This window comes from Anomaloglossus baeobatrachus, chromosome 1 (genome assembly GCF_048569485.1).
Source record: "Anomaloglossus baeobatrachus isolate aAnoBae1 chromosome 1, aAnoBae1.hap1, whole genome shotgun sequence".
NCBI lineage: Eukaryota > Metazoa > Chordata > Amphibia > Anura > Aromobatidae > Anomaloglossus > Anomaloglossus baeobatrachus.
Window position 1 is genome coordinate 561,384,521 of NC_134353.1, and position 17,765 is coordinate 561,402,285.

The 17,765-nt window shown below is 42.3% G+C and overlaps 1 protein-coding gene across 7 annotated transcripts in view; it reads left to right on the top strand.

The window, feature by feature from the left end:
- NFIB (nuclear factor I B) overlaps positions 1 to 17,765 on the top strand; it is a 545,046-nt gene that overhangs the window by 462,793 nt on the left and 64,488 nt on the right. For 5 of the 7 annotated variants that reach the window (XM_075316949.1, XM_075316955.1, XM_075316951.1 and 2 more), the window contains exon 7: positions 17,440 to 17,529. The exons of the other annotated variants lie outside the window; for them this stretch is intronic. In XM_075316949.1, the coding sequence (XP_075173064.1) occupies positions 17,440 to 17,529 (90 nt within the window). The remainder of the gene's footprint in view (positions 1 to 17,439; positions 17,530 to 17,765) is intronic. 7 annotated transcript variants of the gene reach the window in all.

Sequence of the window (17,765 nt, forward strand, 5' to 3'; positions counted from 1 at the left end):
TAATAATAATACATTTAATACATAATACATAAAGGCATTTAGCCTTTATTTAGTAGTTTAATGGATGTACCAATAGAGTCAATTTGTAAATATTAGTAGGGACTATGCTGGTTCTTTCGGCACTCCGATTCAAGGGAATAGCTGCAATACCCAATGTAGCCACTATTAAGTATATGGCATGCAGGTATAGCAAGCAATGTAAACACATAACAGACAACAGCATGTACAAAAGTGCTGAAGTCTCTTCAAACAGCTGATTTGTGGTTGAAGTGTCAAGAGTCGGATCCCCGCCAATCTGATTTTGATGATCTCTCCTAAGAATGGGGCATCAGTGCGGTAATCTGGAAACACTCCTCTGGGTCCTAATAGTATATCCTGTAATGTTTTGCATAGTGTGGTACAGTGATTTGATTAAAATACCAATTACAGTTAAAGTCAAAGAAAAGTGTGACTTTCCTTTTAATAGTCACATCCACATGTTTTGTGGAGCTTTCCTGTAGATAGGTGAGGTATGATCGTGGGACAACCCCTTAAATAATAAGGCAAGTTATCTTTCACACTTCATATCGTTGTTGGCTTTTTATTGGCCTATTGTGTCAATTTAGAAAGAACAGTTTTTACATTTAAATACACATTGTATAGGGGTTATTAGTTGTCAGCTATTCTTGCCATAATTGTTTCTGTCTCTTTCCGCTGTGAGATATCTCAAGATTTCTAACACGTCACACTTCTCCTCAGAGTTCATAATTAATATTTGATCAAGCATATTGTTTTCTAAAAGCAATAAACATGTTTTAATTTGTTAGACAGCATAGGGAAAGACAGCGAAAGGAAAGCGACTGTACTACTATGTTCAGTAAAGCTCCCTCTTTATGACACTAATGACGCCATTAAAGTAATCTCTTTACTTTAATAGGCTCCTTTTTCCTAGACGTTATTTAATTGTATTATCCATTTAGTCTTGACATACCGGCTTCCTAGAGGATAGGACTTGCATAGTAAATGGTTTTAATACTTCATCTTTCCAACCTTGCCGGTGACATGACTTGAAGGATCTTGCTGGATCAACAAAATTTCAAGACTACTTGCTACAATCAGCAAGTTTAGATAAAGTATTTCCAAAATGTATCACTTACAATATCATTAAATCTTGTGCAGAAAATAGATAGATGGACAGATAAATGGATTAGATGGATGGATTAGATACATACGTGGATAGATTAGATAAATAGATACAGAAATAACAATTGATAGATAGAAGGATTAGATCGATGGATCAGATGGAAGGATCAGATGGTAGGATCAGATGGACGGATCTGATGGACGGATCAGATGGACAGATTAGATAGCTGGATAGTTTAGATAGATTAGATAAAATAGATTATATATAGATAGATTAGATAACTACATACAAAAATAACAATTGATGATGGATATGTAGATAGATGGATGGATTTGATAGATAAATTAGATTATAGATAGATAGTTAGATACAGAAATAACAATTGATACAGAGATAGATGATACATGGCTGTAAAACCCATGATGCTGACTATCTGTAGCCACCACTAGGCTTAGATTTTCTCCTTGCATCCTACATTATATTTAAGTGTATGATAATTAGCTCTGATGCCCCCAAATGTCATCCCAAAATAATACATAATGAAGATAATGAATACAGATAAGTCAGACAATCACTTTTTATGTCTGAGTGGAGTTTCTTTAAAGGTCCAGTCACACTAAGCAACTTACCAGCGATCCCAACAACGATAGGGATCGCTGGTAAGTTGCTAGGAGGTTGCTGGTGAGCTGTCACACTGCGACGCTCCAGCGATCCCACCAGCAACCTGACCTGGCAGGGATCGCTGGAGCGTGGCTACACGAGTTGCTGGTGAGCTCACCAGCAACCAGTGACCAGCCCCCAGTCTCCTAGTTACAGCACACATCAGGTTAATTAACCCGATGTGTGCTGCAGCTAAATGTGCACAGAGCAGGGAGCAGCGCACACTGAGCGCTGGCTCCTTGCTCTCCTAGTTACAGCACACATCGGGTTAATTGCCTGATGTGTGCTGCAGCTAAATGTGCACAGAGCAGGAGCCGGCTCTGACAGTGAGAGCGGAGGAGGCTGGTATCAAAGGTAAATATCGGGTAACCAAGGACAGGGCTTCTTGGTTACCCGATGTTTACATTAGTTACCAGCCTCAGCAGAAGCTGGCTCCCTGCTCACTGCACATTAGTTGTTGCTGTCTCGCTGTCACACACAGCGATCTGTGCTTCACAGCGGGACAGCAACAACTAAAAAATGGCCCAGGACATTCAGCAACAACCAACGACCTCACAGCAGGGGCCAGGTTGTTGCTGGATGTCACACACAGCAACATCGCTAGCAACGTCACAAAAGTTGTTCGTTACCAGCGATGTTGCTAGCGATGTTGCTTAGTGTGACGGGGCCTTAAGGCCCAGTCACACTAAACAACTTACCAGCGATCCCAACAAGGATCCAACCTGATAGGGATCGCTGGTAAGTTGCTAGGAGGTTGCTGGTGAGATGTCACACTGCGACGCTCCAGCGATCCCACCAGCAACCTGACCTGGCAGGGATCGCTGGAGCTTGGCTACATGAGTTGCTGGTGAGCTCACCAGCAACCAGTGACCAGCCCCCAGCCAGCAGCGCCGCGTGGAAGATGCTGCGCTTGGTAACTAAGGTAAATATCGGGTAACAAACCGATATTTACCTTTGTTACCAGCGCACGCAGCTACACGTGCAGAGAGCAGGGAGCAGAGCACGCCGCTTAGCGGTGGCTCCCTGCTCTCCTGGTTACAGCACACATCGGGTTAATTACCCGATGTGTGCTGCAGCTACATGTGCACAGAGCAGGGAGCAGCGCACACCGCTTAGCGCTGGCTCCCTGCTCTCCTAGTTACAGTACACATGGGGTTAATTACCCGATGTGTGCTGCATCTACATGTGCAGAGAGCAGGGAGCAGCGCACACCGCTTAGCGCTGGCTCCCTGCTCTCCTAGTTACAGCACACATCGGGTTAATTACCCGATGTGTGCTGCAGCTACATGTGCACAGAGCAGGGAGCAGCGCACACTGCTTAGCGCTGGCTCCCTGCTCTCCTAGTTACAGCACACATTGGGTTAATTACCCGATGTGTACTGCAGCTAAATGTGCACAGAGCAGGGAGCCGCGCACACTGCTTAGTGCTGGCTCCTTGCTCTCCTAGTTACAGCACACATCGGGTTAATTACCCGATGTGTGCTGCAGCTACATGTGCAAGGAGCAGGAGCCGGCACTGACAGCGTGAGAGCAGAGGAGGCTGGTAACGAAGGTAAATATCGGGTAACCAAGGACAGGGCTTCTTGGTTACCCGATGTTTACCGTGGTTACCAGTGTCCGCAGAAGCCGGCTCCTGCTGCCTGCACATTTAGTTGTTGCTGTCTCGCTGTCACACACAGCGATGTGTGCTTCACAGCAGGACAGCAACAACTAAAAAATGGCCCAGGACATTCAGCAACAACCAACGACCTGACAGCAGGGGCCAGGTTGTTGCTGGATGTCACACACAGCAACATCGCTAGCAACATCGCTGCTACGTCACAAAAGTTGTTCATTAGCAGCGATGTTGCTAGCGATGTTGCTTAGTGTGACGGGGCCTTTACAGTATGGTGTAGAACATACACTGTACCATAAAAATCTAATACAGCATCTCTAACCTTGTATGTAAAAGTGCGGCCCATTCTGGCACTAGTGAAAAACCCATGGTGATCTTTGTGTACTGGCGGCAAGCCATAGCAGCCAGTCAATGGCCACTACAGCCATGTGCTATATACTAAGATCACTTCTCAGTGCTGCTAGGCACTGATTGCTGTGGTCACATGCTGGCGGCTAATAAGCAAGGGCCTGGAGGAGCTCTGAACATCACCCCTTAGTGCTATGTGGTATTTTTTTTATAATATTTCCTGCTTTCCTGCTTTATTTACTCACTTTTTTAGACATTACATATCCCTTTATAACACGCATTATATGAATTACACTCCCAAGCTCCCTCTCTTGGTAGCAGATGGTAGGCAGAATATTGTCTTTAAACTTTTTGCCTGCAAGGGATTTGAAGTTTCATGTCTAAAGTCACTGACCACGATAAAGATATATTATTCAGCAGAGATTTCTGAATTAGCGTAGATGAAAAACCAGACAGGGTTTAGTAGCGAACATAAATTTTAAATTGCATCTGTAAGCAGGTCTGAGCATTCACCATCGTTTATATTCCAATTTACTGCATTTTCTATAATTAGATAAAGTCAGCCAAGTCTTTAAAGCCTAGAGGTACTGTAACTCCATTGCATTAACAAATCGATTGTAATTGACTTTTTATGCTATTAGCATGATCATCCTACCTGCTTATGGATAAAACAATCCTTGCAAAATATATGGAGAACTTCACTGGATACTTTTTACTGAATGAGAGATGGCTATCTGTCTTTATGTTTATTGTCACTTTATCAGACAAAGAAGTTAACTTTATAGGCCAACACAAAACTTTTTGCCTTACACTTGCTAGCTCCACCTCATCCTTACTCCACATCAACCTTTGACTCTGAATTTTCAACATTAATAAATCACCAGGGCAGGAGATTATATAAAGTTTATAGAGTATAAAGGTGCATTTACGCTGCATGATGAGGAACGCTCATTTCTTGATAATCTTGCAGTCTATACAGGTTTCTAATCACCTGACAAAAGAGCAAAACATTCATTCATCAGGTGAAATGATGTTTTAGTGTGCCCAAAAGATTTTTGGTTTTCGACAGCACATTGTCGAGGTAAACAGTACTGCACTGCAGAGAACAATTGTAGCATATCTGATCTGTTACTACTCATGGACATCTAAAGTACAGTTGGCCTGTTTAAACAGGCTATTAAATGACTGGCAATCTTCCTGGCGGTCAGCAATCATTTAACACTGTGTACTGGACAGTCTAAATTCACTGTAAAGAGCTGCTTACAAACAGCCTGCCCCATCAGAACCATGTGCAGCTTCCCTAAGTGGAACTTGAAGGATTGTATAGGATAAGAAAAACATGACTGCTTTCTTTCAGAAACCATTCCACACCTGTCAGAAGCCTGCTGGTGAGGTTCAGCACCATTTAAGGCTGCTTTCACACCTCCGTTTTAGCAGAGCCGGCCAATCCGGCTCTAAAACCTATGCAACGGATGCGGCGACAATACCGCATCCTTTGCATACGTTTTTTACATGCGGCCCGTCCGTTTTTTGCCGCTTGCGGCAGGCTACTGAGCATGCGCGGTGGAAAAAAATGCATGCGGCGGCCAGATGCGGTGTTTGCCGTAGGACGCCGCATGTGGCATCCATAGGCATGCATTGCAAATTGCGCCGCATCGGCCGGATGCAGCGCGATGCGGGTTTTTTTTGCCGGAAAAAAAACGTGCCAGGCAACGTTCCATCTGGCCGCCGCTTCAGCTAAATCTGCCGCATGTGGCAAAAAACGGACGGAACGCAAGCCCATGCGACACAATACGGCACTAATGTAAGTCTATGCAAAAAAAACGCAAGCGGCGGCAAAAAAAAAACGGTTGCGGTTTTTCTGCAAAGCGCCGGATTGTGCCACACAGCAAAAACCGGATGTGTGAAAGCAGCCTAAGTGAATAGGGCTGAACTGGAATACCACAAAAAGGCTGAGGACAGCTACAGCACTTACTAGAATGTCATATCTTGCACAAATCATCCTAGATCCTTTTGGCAAATATATGCAGTTCAGTACCACAATGGAAGTGTATCTTGGTAATAACACTTGAATACATGTGCAAAACACACATACAAGGCTTCATTCACAAGGCTGTTTAAATAGAATAGTCGGTCTGATGGCAGGATCACTTTCTCACTTTCCTCTCTCAGGTTGGGGAGGGGTTTTCTTACACACACCATACTGCCATGCCATGAACCAATGTAAACTAGAAAAAAATTCCCGATAATGTTTTCTAGCTTGTATTGTGGAGTCATGGCCTTTGTCTGCGCACTCCTCCCAGTTATTTCAGGTGTTTTTAAGCTTCCTTTTGCAGGTTCTATTCTAGCCCATATAAAAGTTCAGTTTGGACAAGAGAGGCCTAGCATTTAGAGTACGACCCAGATGAGAGTTACACCTTGATGTGGTGTCTGGGCACAATTAAATTTGGCCACCTTTATTTGCTAAGTAACTCATATTTTTCAAAGAAAGTTTTTCATGTTTTCTTAGCAGTAATGCGTATTCACATTCCAATATTCACCATCTACATTCTTGTTTTTTCTCCTTCCCTTTAATTGAGTGCAACTGCTATTTTTGAATAACGTATGAATCAATGTAAAGTATTATGTGAAATGATAAAAAGATTCCCAGGATCCTGGTCTACACCCATGTTGGTAGTTCATGTCCCCAGAGCAGAGCTCTTCAAACCTCCCCAACTGTCTGGAATTCCCAATGCCCCTTCTGATTTGTAGGCCTGGCACATTATCATCATTGCAGTGTGCCACACACATAACGTTCCAGCCTACTAACCAGAATTGGTGCTGAAGTTTCTAGCAAGTAAGATGAGGACTGCAGGGCTCTGGTTAGTGGTCATGTGCAACAGTCATGCCTATGGCATGAAGTTCATGCTAATCCTTTTCATATCCTTGATATATTATACATAACGCCTAAATAGTTTTTTTTTTTCTTAAAGTGATTGGAAGTTTTAATTTAAACAGCATATGAGGTTTTTTTCCTGTCAAAACTCAGAAACCCCAACTAACCCAATTCTAAGTCAATGGGGTCATTTGGGGTCCAGTGGCATTCATTGCATAATCAAATTGGTAGAATACCTTGGATTCAATAAAAGTATAGAAGTCACAATGAAGATATGAGCAAGATGGTAGTCTTTTCCGTTTAAAAATAAGAATCCATAGAATCTAGGATGAGGTCTCATTTTCAATGCCACCAGTTTGGAGAAGAACAAATGATTACGTTTTCCTAGGGGAGGGGGTGGATGAAAAATAGCATCTGCATTGTTTGATATGTAAGATCTTATGCTAAGCACTATGTGTCATAAATGATTATCTTTACTTAGCGGGTCAATATAATGATAGCGGTGCTAAACTTAATTTTCTATGTTTTACTTCTTTTAAACAAAAAAAACACTATCTTATCCAAAAGTCATCTATTTTTGTATTGCTAGGTTTTTTTTTCTGGGAGAAGCTACAGTTTTCATTGGTGCTGTTTTGGGGGGTAATTTACATCTTTCTATACCAATTTTTGGTGATTCTTGCTAAACAAATAATGGTTATTCTGGAGTTATTTCTTAATCTTACTGCTTGGCAATACTACAAGTAAACATTTGTACTATTTTTTCACAGTAGAATCACATTTAAAAAAACATATTTTTATATTAACATATTCTAAGAGCAGTACCTTTTTTATTTTTTCTGTGAGACGGCTGATTTTTTGAACAACCTGTCATTTTCATTGATAGCATTTTAGAGTACCTGTTCCTTTTTATACACTTCTATTCCATATTTTTTTTTCTGAAGGTAGAATAACCCCCCCACATCACAAATCTAGAGTTGTTTTCCCTTTTTTGGTGTTAACCATAAAAACTGTGATAGCTTTATAATGAGGGTCTTCGTGGATGTTGCAATGCTAAATATGGGTAGTTTTTTTTTTAATTGTTTTTGGTTTTTTTGCTCATGGTATAGCATATCTTTTAGTGATTTTTGTGCTTGGGCATTTATTTTGTTTTACACCATTAGTCCCACAAGGGAAAATGAAAGTGTGATTTGTGTGATCCTACTTAATACACACTCACGTAGGGCATAGTTGAGATACTACATATACATTTTTATGTATGGCAGGCCCTGTTACGCATCTGCGTACGGCAGACCTAGGAGCTATTGTTAGGCGTCTGGTTTCCACAGCAACCTCCTGGCATCTAAGAGGTTGAACGAGTGGGATCAGGGCTAGGTTCAGCTCCACTTCAGCAAGCGGTGGTAGCCAAGAGTGAATCACTAGCATGTTCCCATGTGGATTGTGTGGGCACAACTCTAGGAACTAAATGACGTAAATATACATTATGGTGTGCTAAAGACTTGAAAGGATTGCAATTTGTAGTTGGACTAATGAACTATTATATATTTTTTGACAACATGTAGACAGGCACCTTTGAACTGATGTTAACACCTTGTTATTTTGACAATTGGGGACAATCCTCTGAAATACACTTGTTCTATTCTGCCCAAATATTGCCAGCATTAAAGAATCACAATAGAGTAAGCGCGATCGTCTAGACCAAGAAACTTGTCAGTAGTTTAGGACAAAGTTAGTATCATTGATAGTGACAATCGGGAAACATTGGTCTTTTGATATTAGGTGTGCTTTAAACTAAAAAATAGAAGTATGAGGAGTTAGATGAGGGAAGAATCATGAATGGTATTCATAGGACTATTTTCATGTCTGCACGTCTATCAGCTATATAATACCATTCATGGACAGGAATTGTGCATTCATGAACTGGAGGGTTCTAACATTTTCCATCTCACTAAATAAATCTCACACTTAGGTCATTAAGAAATGATGGAATACTTGGGAAGCTACAACTTTTAAACATTTCTTGCTTGTCTGCTACAAGTAGACTGAACGTAGCGTAAGTAGAGAGAAAAAGGAGTAGATCGACTAGTTCTGCTATTTATTGTCCAGAAGAAGTCTCTAAACTGTAGGAGTTTTCTTATTCTCCAAGACTTGACCCATGTAGCTTCTAAAATGTGTATGTTTGTTTTTAATATTCCAGTCATTTCTTGTTAATCTCTCGTGACAATTTTAGACTCTGTGCGTCTCAAGGGATCGCCTGCCTTTGGCCTTGTGGCACTCAATAACTCAGCCCTCTCATCTTTTAGTTGAAGCATTACATGTAGAAAAGAAAAACATCCTCTTAAATGGCAAACAGCTATAGCTGGAAGATAAACAGATGTTTCCAAGGATCAGAAAAGCCCTTTTACTGGTCACTTTTTGTCAACATCAGATGTGAACAACCACTGATATTCACGCTGCCTGTGATCCACAATGTCTAGTGTAGTCAGAGACCGCCCGCCTGCTTGCATCCCTGATTTGGTATAAAAAACTCTCAAACCTTTACAAAGAAGCCTTACATATAGTTTATGGAGGACTGTGACAGAGACACAAGTTGTATATTACATGGAGATCCCATTACATGTTACAGCACCATAGAAAAGGTGGCCATCTTTAGAATTAGGTCTAAAGTTGGGCATATTTACAATCTTACCAATGCAGAAAATGATGTTCTTCACAATGGCACATGACTTTGGAAGCATTATCTATCAGTAATAGCTCATACATAACCTGCAACAAGCTAGAAGAGTCAAGTATGCACCATAGCTGCTGCCCCAAGGCTCGCATTGCAGAGGCAAGAGGTCACAAACTTTCCTCTTACTACTTCAGGGCCTTTCCACACCTGCAGTGCAGAGCAGAGGAACACTGCGCCAGAATGGAAATCATCATTACATATATATTTTGCAAACGTTGAGAAAATTTTGGCCTTAACATGAACTCATGAGTCATTGGGGAAAATCTAATTATTAACAACAATAGCTGCATTTCATATGCTATAGTATTGTTTCATTTACTTTTACTAACATATGGAATCCCTTCCTGTCTTATTACTCGGGCAGTATGTTTTCCCTTTTTTTCCTTCTTCTAGCAAACTTTACGCTGTATTAAAAATAATTTATACTTTTAGCCCTGATCTGAAGTCCCCAGTGTCAGACATTTTTCTGCTGATTTACCTTCGAAATGCCAAAATCAAGTTGTAAGACTTAAGATGCATTAACAGAACATAGGTTACATAGGCAGATTCTAAGCTTACTGGAAAAGTGCACAGCACAGACTGCTTTGTGCTATCTTCTTACTTACCTCATCAGTTCTACTCTGTAATCTACGAGAAAAGACATTGCATTGACTTGTAGTTTGAAAGAATCCAGTGTGATGCATAACGTCCAAGTAGATTAAAAATTGTCAATGGGCTAGCAAAGTCCACTAGCTTGTATATATCCTGTGCAATAAAAGGGACATATACAGTAAATACACAACGATAAGCTAGAAAATTAAAACTAATGACTGGGAAGTTAATAATATGGATTATCTCATCACTACGGCATGTGTCAATAGGTTGGCTGTATTAGGCAGGAAGGGAACAGATAGTTATAGAATTTGCTGTGTTAGGATACATGCACACTATTAATGTTTGCAGCTTTTTGGATGCAGCGTGTTTTCACTGCCTCCAAAACCCTATGTTGTACAGTACAAGCACAGTGGATGGGATTTATAGAAATCCCATGCCCACTTTGCTTCTTTTTCCGCAGTATAATTTATGCTGCAGAAACGCGAGTGTTCTCAGAGGGGAGAACACAGCAAAAGTCTGCAGCACCCAAATCCTTGATTGTGGCCATGGACCGCTGCAGAGAACCCTTGTGTCTCCACAGGAGAAGGCATGCTGTTTCCAGAATGCTGCATGTGTGAATCGTGGGCACGTACCCTTGTGGTGACTAGATGACTTGGTTAGAGTATCCAAATTGGTGTCCAAAACAGCAGGCATTGTGTGAGGTTTTTGGTAAGCAGTGGTTAGTTCCAGTCAGTAGTCATGTAAGGAAGGACAACCAGTGAACTCACTACAATGTCAAGGCTAAAGGTGGTGTCACACATAGCGACGACGACAACGACGTCGCTGCTAAGTCACCATTTTCTGTGACGTAGCAGTGACGTCCCGTCGCTGTCGCTGTGTGTGACATCCAGCAACGACCTGGCCCCTGCTGTGAGGTCACCGCTCGTTGCTGAATGTCCTGCTTCATTTTTTGGACAGTGCTCTCCCGCTGTGAAGCACACATCGCTGTGTGTGACAGCGAGAGTGCGACGAACTGAAGCGAGCAGGGAGCCGGCGTCTGGCAGCCTGCGGTAAGCTGTAACCAGGGTAAACATTGGGTAACCAAGAAGCCCTTTCCTTGGTTACTCGATATTTACCTTAGTTACTAGCGTCCGCCTCTCTCACGCTGCCAGTGCCGGCTCCCTGCTCCCTGCACATGTACCCGGAGTACACATCGGGTAATTTACCCGATGTGTACTCTTCCTAGGAGTGTAGGGAACAGGGAGCCGGCACTGGCAGCGTGAGAGCGGCGGACGCTAGTAACTAAGGTAAATATCGGGTAACCAAGAGAAGTGCTTTCCTTGGGTACCCGATATTTATCTTAGTTACACTTCCACGCGTCGCTGCTGGCTGGGGGCTGGTCACTGGTGAGATCTTCCTGTTTGACAGCTCACCAGCGACCATGTAACGACGCAGCAGCGATCCTGATAAGGTCAGATCGCTGGTCGTGATCGCTGCTGCGTCCCTATGTGTGACACCACCTTAAGGCTCATTAATTCATGTGGGGAGTGAAGTCAGGCCAGTCTGGTCCAGTCTCAAGGAAGAACCTTTGTAGTGCAGTAGCACAAATTGCTGAAAAAGCTGATGCTGACTATGATAGAAAGGTGTCAGACACAGGGATCACAGCTTGCTATGTCCTAAAGGTAGAGAACTCTGCCATGCTGAAAAATGTGTTAAAAAAAACAAACTGGCATGAATTGCCTGACAAAGTCAGATAGCTGTTAAGTGTGATAGCGATCAAGTGATGGACATTTTGATGAACCACATTTGGAATTACTGGTTACGTCATGCTCTCCTAGTGCTTGATGGGATGTATGTTTTGAATCAAAACCATAATACAAATGTGAGCAAAGCTACGTCTAAAGAACTAAACACCAGTAACTGTAACTAATGCTTGTTGTTGGAAATTTGTATGCATACGTCCAGGCAGCACAACTCTTACAGAGTATGAGAAAATCCAGGGTGTGCATTCCAGCAGAGCTGACCAGTTGCACAGAAGACTTCAGTACCTTGAGAAAGGGGTAGATAGCACTCCATAATGAGCAGGTTTGCCTCAAAACATCTTTATTGCGTTTTTCAAGATGCAAAAACAGCACAACATTTATGAATAAATGTTCTTCTGAGTGCAAGGTTTTAAGTCACAGACTCTTTGTCAGGCAGAAATGAGTGAAGGGACAAATCTTAAGATCATAGTGGTCTCAGTGAGTTGCCATAGTGCAGAATTTCACTTTTGGTCTTGAACCATGTAGAGCAGGAGTATGAAACTCATTTTTACCAAGGGCCACATTAGTATTATGGTTGCCTTCAAAGGGACACTTGTAATTGTACGGGTACATGCAGATCTCCATGCAACACGGTACAAGGATGACCTGCAATGCACAAAATGGCCGGGGCTATATGAAAGTTGTCCCTGGGTTGTATGGCTGTATGCCAGCTGTCCCTGGTAGAAGTGCTATATGAGCTGTTCCTGGGCAATAGGACTATACCACAGCTGTCCCTGTGTAATAGGGCTGTATAACAACTCTCCCTGGGTAGTAGTGCTATGCAACAGCTGTTACTAAGTAGTAGGGTTATATAACAGCTATGTCCCTGGTTAGTAGGGTTTTAAGAGGGCTGTCCCTGGGTAATAGGGCTGTACAATAACTGTCCCTGGGAAGTAGTGCTATGCAACAGCTGTCACTAGGTAGCAGGGTTATATAACAGCTCTGTCCCTGGGAAGTAGGGTTTTAAGAGAGCTGTCACTGGGTAGTAGGGCTTTACAATAGCTGTGCCTAGGTAGTAGGGCTATAGAACAGCTGTCCTTGAGTAGTAGGGCTAGGAGCGCTTTTCTTAGGTAGTAGGGCTAAGACAGCTGTCATTGGGTATTAGGTCTAAGACAGCTGTCCTTGAGTGGTAGGGCTAAGAGATCTGTCATTGGGTGTTAGGCTTAGAGCTGTCCTTGAGTAATAGGGCTAAGAGAGCTGTCCCTTGGTAGTAGCTCTGAGAGCGCTGTCCCCACCTAGTAGGGCCATGAGATCTGTCCCTTGGTAGTAGCTCTGAGAGAGCTGTCCCTATTTAGTAGGGCTAAGAGAGCTATCTCTTGGCAGTAGCTCTGAGAGCGCTGTCCCCACCTAGTAGGGCCATGAGAGCTGTCCCTTGGTAGTAGCTGTGAGAGAGCTGTCCCTATTTAGTGGGGCTAAGAGAGCTATCTCTTGGTAGTAGCTCTGAGAGCTCTGTCCCTGTTTAGTGGGGCTAAGAGATCTGTCACTTGCTAGTAGCTCTGAGAGCTCTGTCCCTGTTTAGTGGGGCTAAGAGAGCTGTCCCTTGGTAGTAGCGCTGAGAGCTCTGTCCCCACCTAGTAGGGCCATGAGAGCTATCCCTTGGTAGTAGCTCTGAGAGAGCTGTCCCTATTTAGTAGGGCTAAGAGAGCTATCCCTTGGTAGTAGCTCTGAGAGCTCTGTCCCTGTTTAGTGGGGCTAAGAGATCTGTCACTTGCTAGTAGCTCTGAGAGGTCTGTCCCTGTTTAGTGGGGATAAGAGAGCTGTCCCTTGGTAGTAGCGCTGAGAGCTCTGTCCCTGTTTAGTGGGGCTAAGGGAGCTCTCCCTTGGTAGTAGCTCTGAGAGCTCTGTCCCTGTTTAGTGGGGATAAGAGAGCTGTCCCTTGGTAGTAGCGCTGAGAGCTCTGTCCCTGTTTAGTGGGGATAAGAGAGCTGTCCCTTGGTAGTAGCGCTGAGAGCTCTGTCCCTGTTTAGTGGGGCTAAGTGAGCTATCCCTTGGTAGTAGCTCTGAGAGCTCTGTCCCTGTTTAGTGGGATAAGAGAGCTGTCCCTTGGTAGTAGCGCTGAGAGCTCTGTCCCTGTTTAGTGGGGCTAAGTGAGCTATCCCTTGGTAGTAGCTCTGAGAGCTCTGTCCTTGTTTAGTGGGGATAAGAGAGCTGTTCCTTGGTAGTAGCGCTGAGAGCGCTCTCCCTGTTTAGTAGGGCTAACAGTGCAGTCCCCGCTTATTAGGGCTAAAGATGCTGTCCCTGAGTTGTAAGGCTAGGGCATTTTCCTGGACCTTGTGCAGATTGATCTCTTGGCAGTCTTCAGGAAAATTATGCTGGCAGCTGCACATGTGCAGATTGCTCAGTGCCACTGGTGCTATTTTACAGAAGTCAGACATGAGATTGACCTGCACAAGTTCCACCTGCAACTATGATGGCGCCACAGGGAAATTAAAATTTAAATACTTCTGTGTCCTGACCTAGCAGGCCACATAAAATGATGTGGCGGGCTGGGTTTGGTCTGTGGGCCTGGAGTTTGACACTCCTCATAGAGGTATAGCCAGAGATTATATCCACTATACCATCTCACTGAAACAACCATGAGTTTTTAAAGTATGGTGGCACTTGTTCATGCCTGACGAAGGGTCTGTGACCCAAAATGTTTTGGTCACAGGAAAGTTTCTTCAGAAATGCTTAGCATCTTTTTGGATCTGGAAAAAACGTAATAAAGATATTTTGAGGTGAAACTGCTAATTATGGCGTGCGATCCATATCTTTCCAAATCTTGTTAGAAATGTATCAGTATACACATTAATAGTCAAAGCTGTAAGAATGGCTCTCGCTATTGATGTCTGTATAGGGTCATGCTTGTTCACAGATTCTCGCAGTTAATTGCTTAGCTCTTCTTTGTGTATATGGCTCCCTTTCTGTATATCTCGCAGTTACTCCCCACCTTGTAGCATACATTTCAAATGGCCATTTGACAGGGGGAACTATGCAAACATATCATATTTTTCATTCTGGCGGTTAATTACTTGTGCTTGAAATGACATCATTCGACAACTGTTACGGGATCAAGCCCATATGCCTTGTCATATGGACGAATAACTATTTTAATCATGTCTTTAGATACAGCAATTCAACCTCATTATCTCTGGTTTGCTGTAAAGTAGATGTGGAAGCTAGGATAAAATGCTTTTCCTATTAATTTTGCACATATTTTTTTTTCTAGAAAATCATTTAAAACCTGAACTTTTTTAAATAAATAAAGGTACCAAATCCTGGTTTAATTACCATCTGCTTGACTTGCATAAATCTGAGTGTTTACCTTCCGTCTTATATTTTCACAAATAGTTTACTGACTACAGTATGTACACATTTAATTATTACTATTAGATTTTCTGTAAAGTCCACAGATGCTGGCAATTTTAACCATTGTGGGCTCGTTTCCCTTGTAACATTTGGTCTGATGATCTCTAGATGTGGAATATCATGTCTAAATCTGATAAGCCACTAATGACAGTCTGAACTGTAAAACAAATACTCCAATTAATCTGGACGCTGTGGCAGAGCCAGGCACTCTCGCTGCAGTCACAGAATATGTTCCTAGAATGAGCGTCCTTTTTTTCCCCTTTTAGCTTTCCTAGAAGTCTGGTGTTGGAATCCTTTTAAGACCGGCAACCTCAGTAAACATCGGCACAGCGAACATATGGTTCTCTGCTTGCAGGATGCAAAGCAGGTGTCTGCAGTGAGCAGGTGTTGCTGTGGATGTTTGAACTTGCCCCCAGATCACCAGTTGACTGCCATGACGCCCCCCTAACAGGTGGCTAGAGGCACTTGGATGACCATGTGATGTTTATCGAGGGAGCTACCAGGGATGGCTGACTGCTGCAGGCAGGGGAAGAGGGGCTGTTCTCTATCACTTTGATGAGGATATTGCCCAAACTCATGTCTCATTAGTGTTTCCTAAGGTCCTCTTGGAAGAGAACAACAGTTTAATTAAGAGCTCCCGTAAAACACGTTCCCTCACACTTTTCCCCCTGCAGCGCTTTAGCACATCAGAGTCCATCAGAGTTGCCCCGGGCTGAGTCAAACAGATATGCATCTGGCATTCCATTTGTGCAAGCTGTCAATACATACGCAGGGCCTCACACCAGTTTCCTCTTGCCTGGTCTACAGATATAGCTTCATGTCAAGGGATCATCTTTTTAATATTTACATAAGCCTGATTACTTTGATGTGGTCTTAAGACATGCATGACTCAAGGGTGGCCACTTAGCTCTTAGAAGTGTATAACACATCTCAATTTCACACAACATAGGTAATTATTCATGTAAAATATATTCAGTTCCAAATTAGATTTTCTTATTTCACTAATAGAAAACATCGGTTTATTTCCATTCATGGGATGACACATACTAAATTTGTGAATGACACAATGGTTGGTAAATAGTACAGAAAGAAATCAGGTGATCCAATAGGTTAAAAAGGAGTTCACATGTCTAATATCATCCATTAGAACGGATCCAGCAGCTATCCATTGGCATCCATTAACTGATTGCTATTTATCTTCTATTTGAAACTGATCCAGTAAGCAAAAAACGGATCCTTTACAAATGTAAGAAAAACGGATGGCTAAATAGCAATCAGTTAACGGATGCATTTTCCATAGTCACCCATGTTAAAAAAAAAAAAAACGGATCCTGCAACAAATCAATTTTTTCAAAAAAAATCAAAGACTTTTCCTTTTTTTATTGTCGTCTCTGATGAAAGTTACCCAGTTAGCCAAAATTCTGACAGCACACAGACAGCGTACAGTCTGTGTGCTCTCTGTGAGTAACATGGTAATGGATAGGGGCATTGTAATTGATTTATCCATATGTGAAAATCTCTGATGGACCAATGATGATAAAAACTGAACAAATTTGAATCCAAAACACTGGTGACACTTTTGATGACAGTTTTTCCATACATGTAAAATCCCTGATGTCTGAATGGGGTCCTAGCATGATGCCAACTCTGATTTGCTCTAGGTGCTTCCGTTTATTATACCCTCCTGAATATACAGTGTTAGCTTTTGTGAATATAGCTGCTTATTATTACCGAATGAATATGGTGTTGTGACTATTGCTTCATTCTCATGCTGCTGTTTTCCAAACGTTTGCTGTTTACTATGTGGTCCTTTAGGAACACCTCATAGGCATCCTAAAATTATTTCATATTTACTGTCCAATGATTATTCTGCAATTTATTTTGTATTTAAGCCTAGTATGATTCCTTTATAAAGCTGCCCTGTTGTATTTTTAATGCGCTAATGTATAGACCCCATGACGCAAAGTATGACAGTATAGACAGTAAGAAACTATGAACTTATTGATTACCAATATTACTATATAGCACCAACATATTTAGCAGGGCTGTGCACAGATTGTGGTCATTCACGTTCCCACTCAATATCACAAACTTTTGATGTAAGGCTCTATTGACATTGCGTTTGAGGCATCGGTTTGATGTCTACACCAAGAAGTGTTTCGCTTTTCACACCAGATATACAAAACGTTCAGAACAAACACTGTGTTGGTAGACCCTTACACGTCTTTACCTCTGGATTGATAAGCTTATTAGAATATTCGAATTAATATAAATATTCAGCAGTGCCAGGCAGTCTGACCATTTTTACAATAGTGTCATATGAAAAAGTCATTAAGCCCCATTCATTTTTTGTAACGTCACATACAGCGTTTACAGGCCAGTCAACCAGACACAAGCAGTGGAAAATGGAGGAAGTGGAGGCTTCTGACTGTTGCTGGCTTAAGATGAAAATGGAAGGTGAGAACTTGGAGAGTTAAGTTTATTTTAAAGACCGCTCAAGGTTCATCTATTTAACTCCTTAATGACCACCTTAATGTAATATCTTTAGTTGGGGTGGCCATGAGTAAGGACTGATGCAGTCCAAAACTAGACTATACGCTCGGCTCCATGTGTGAGCTTTAATAAGGTTTGAAAAAAGCTGAATGTTTTATGATGAGCTACCTGGATGTTGGACTATCTGTTTTTTGTTTGCT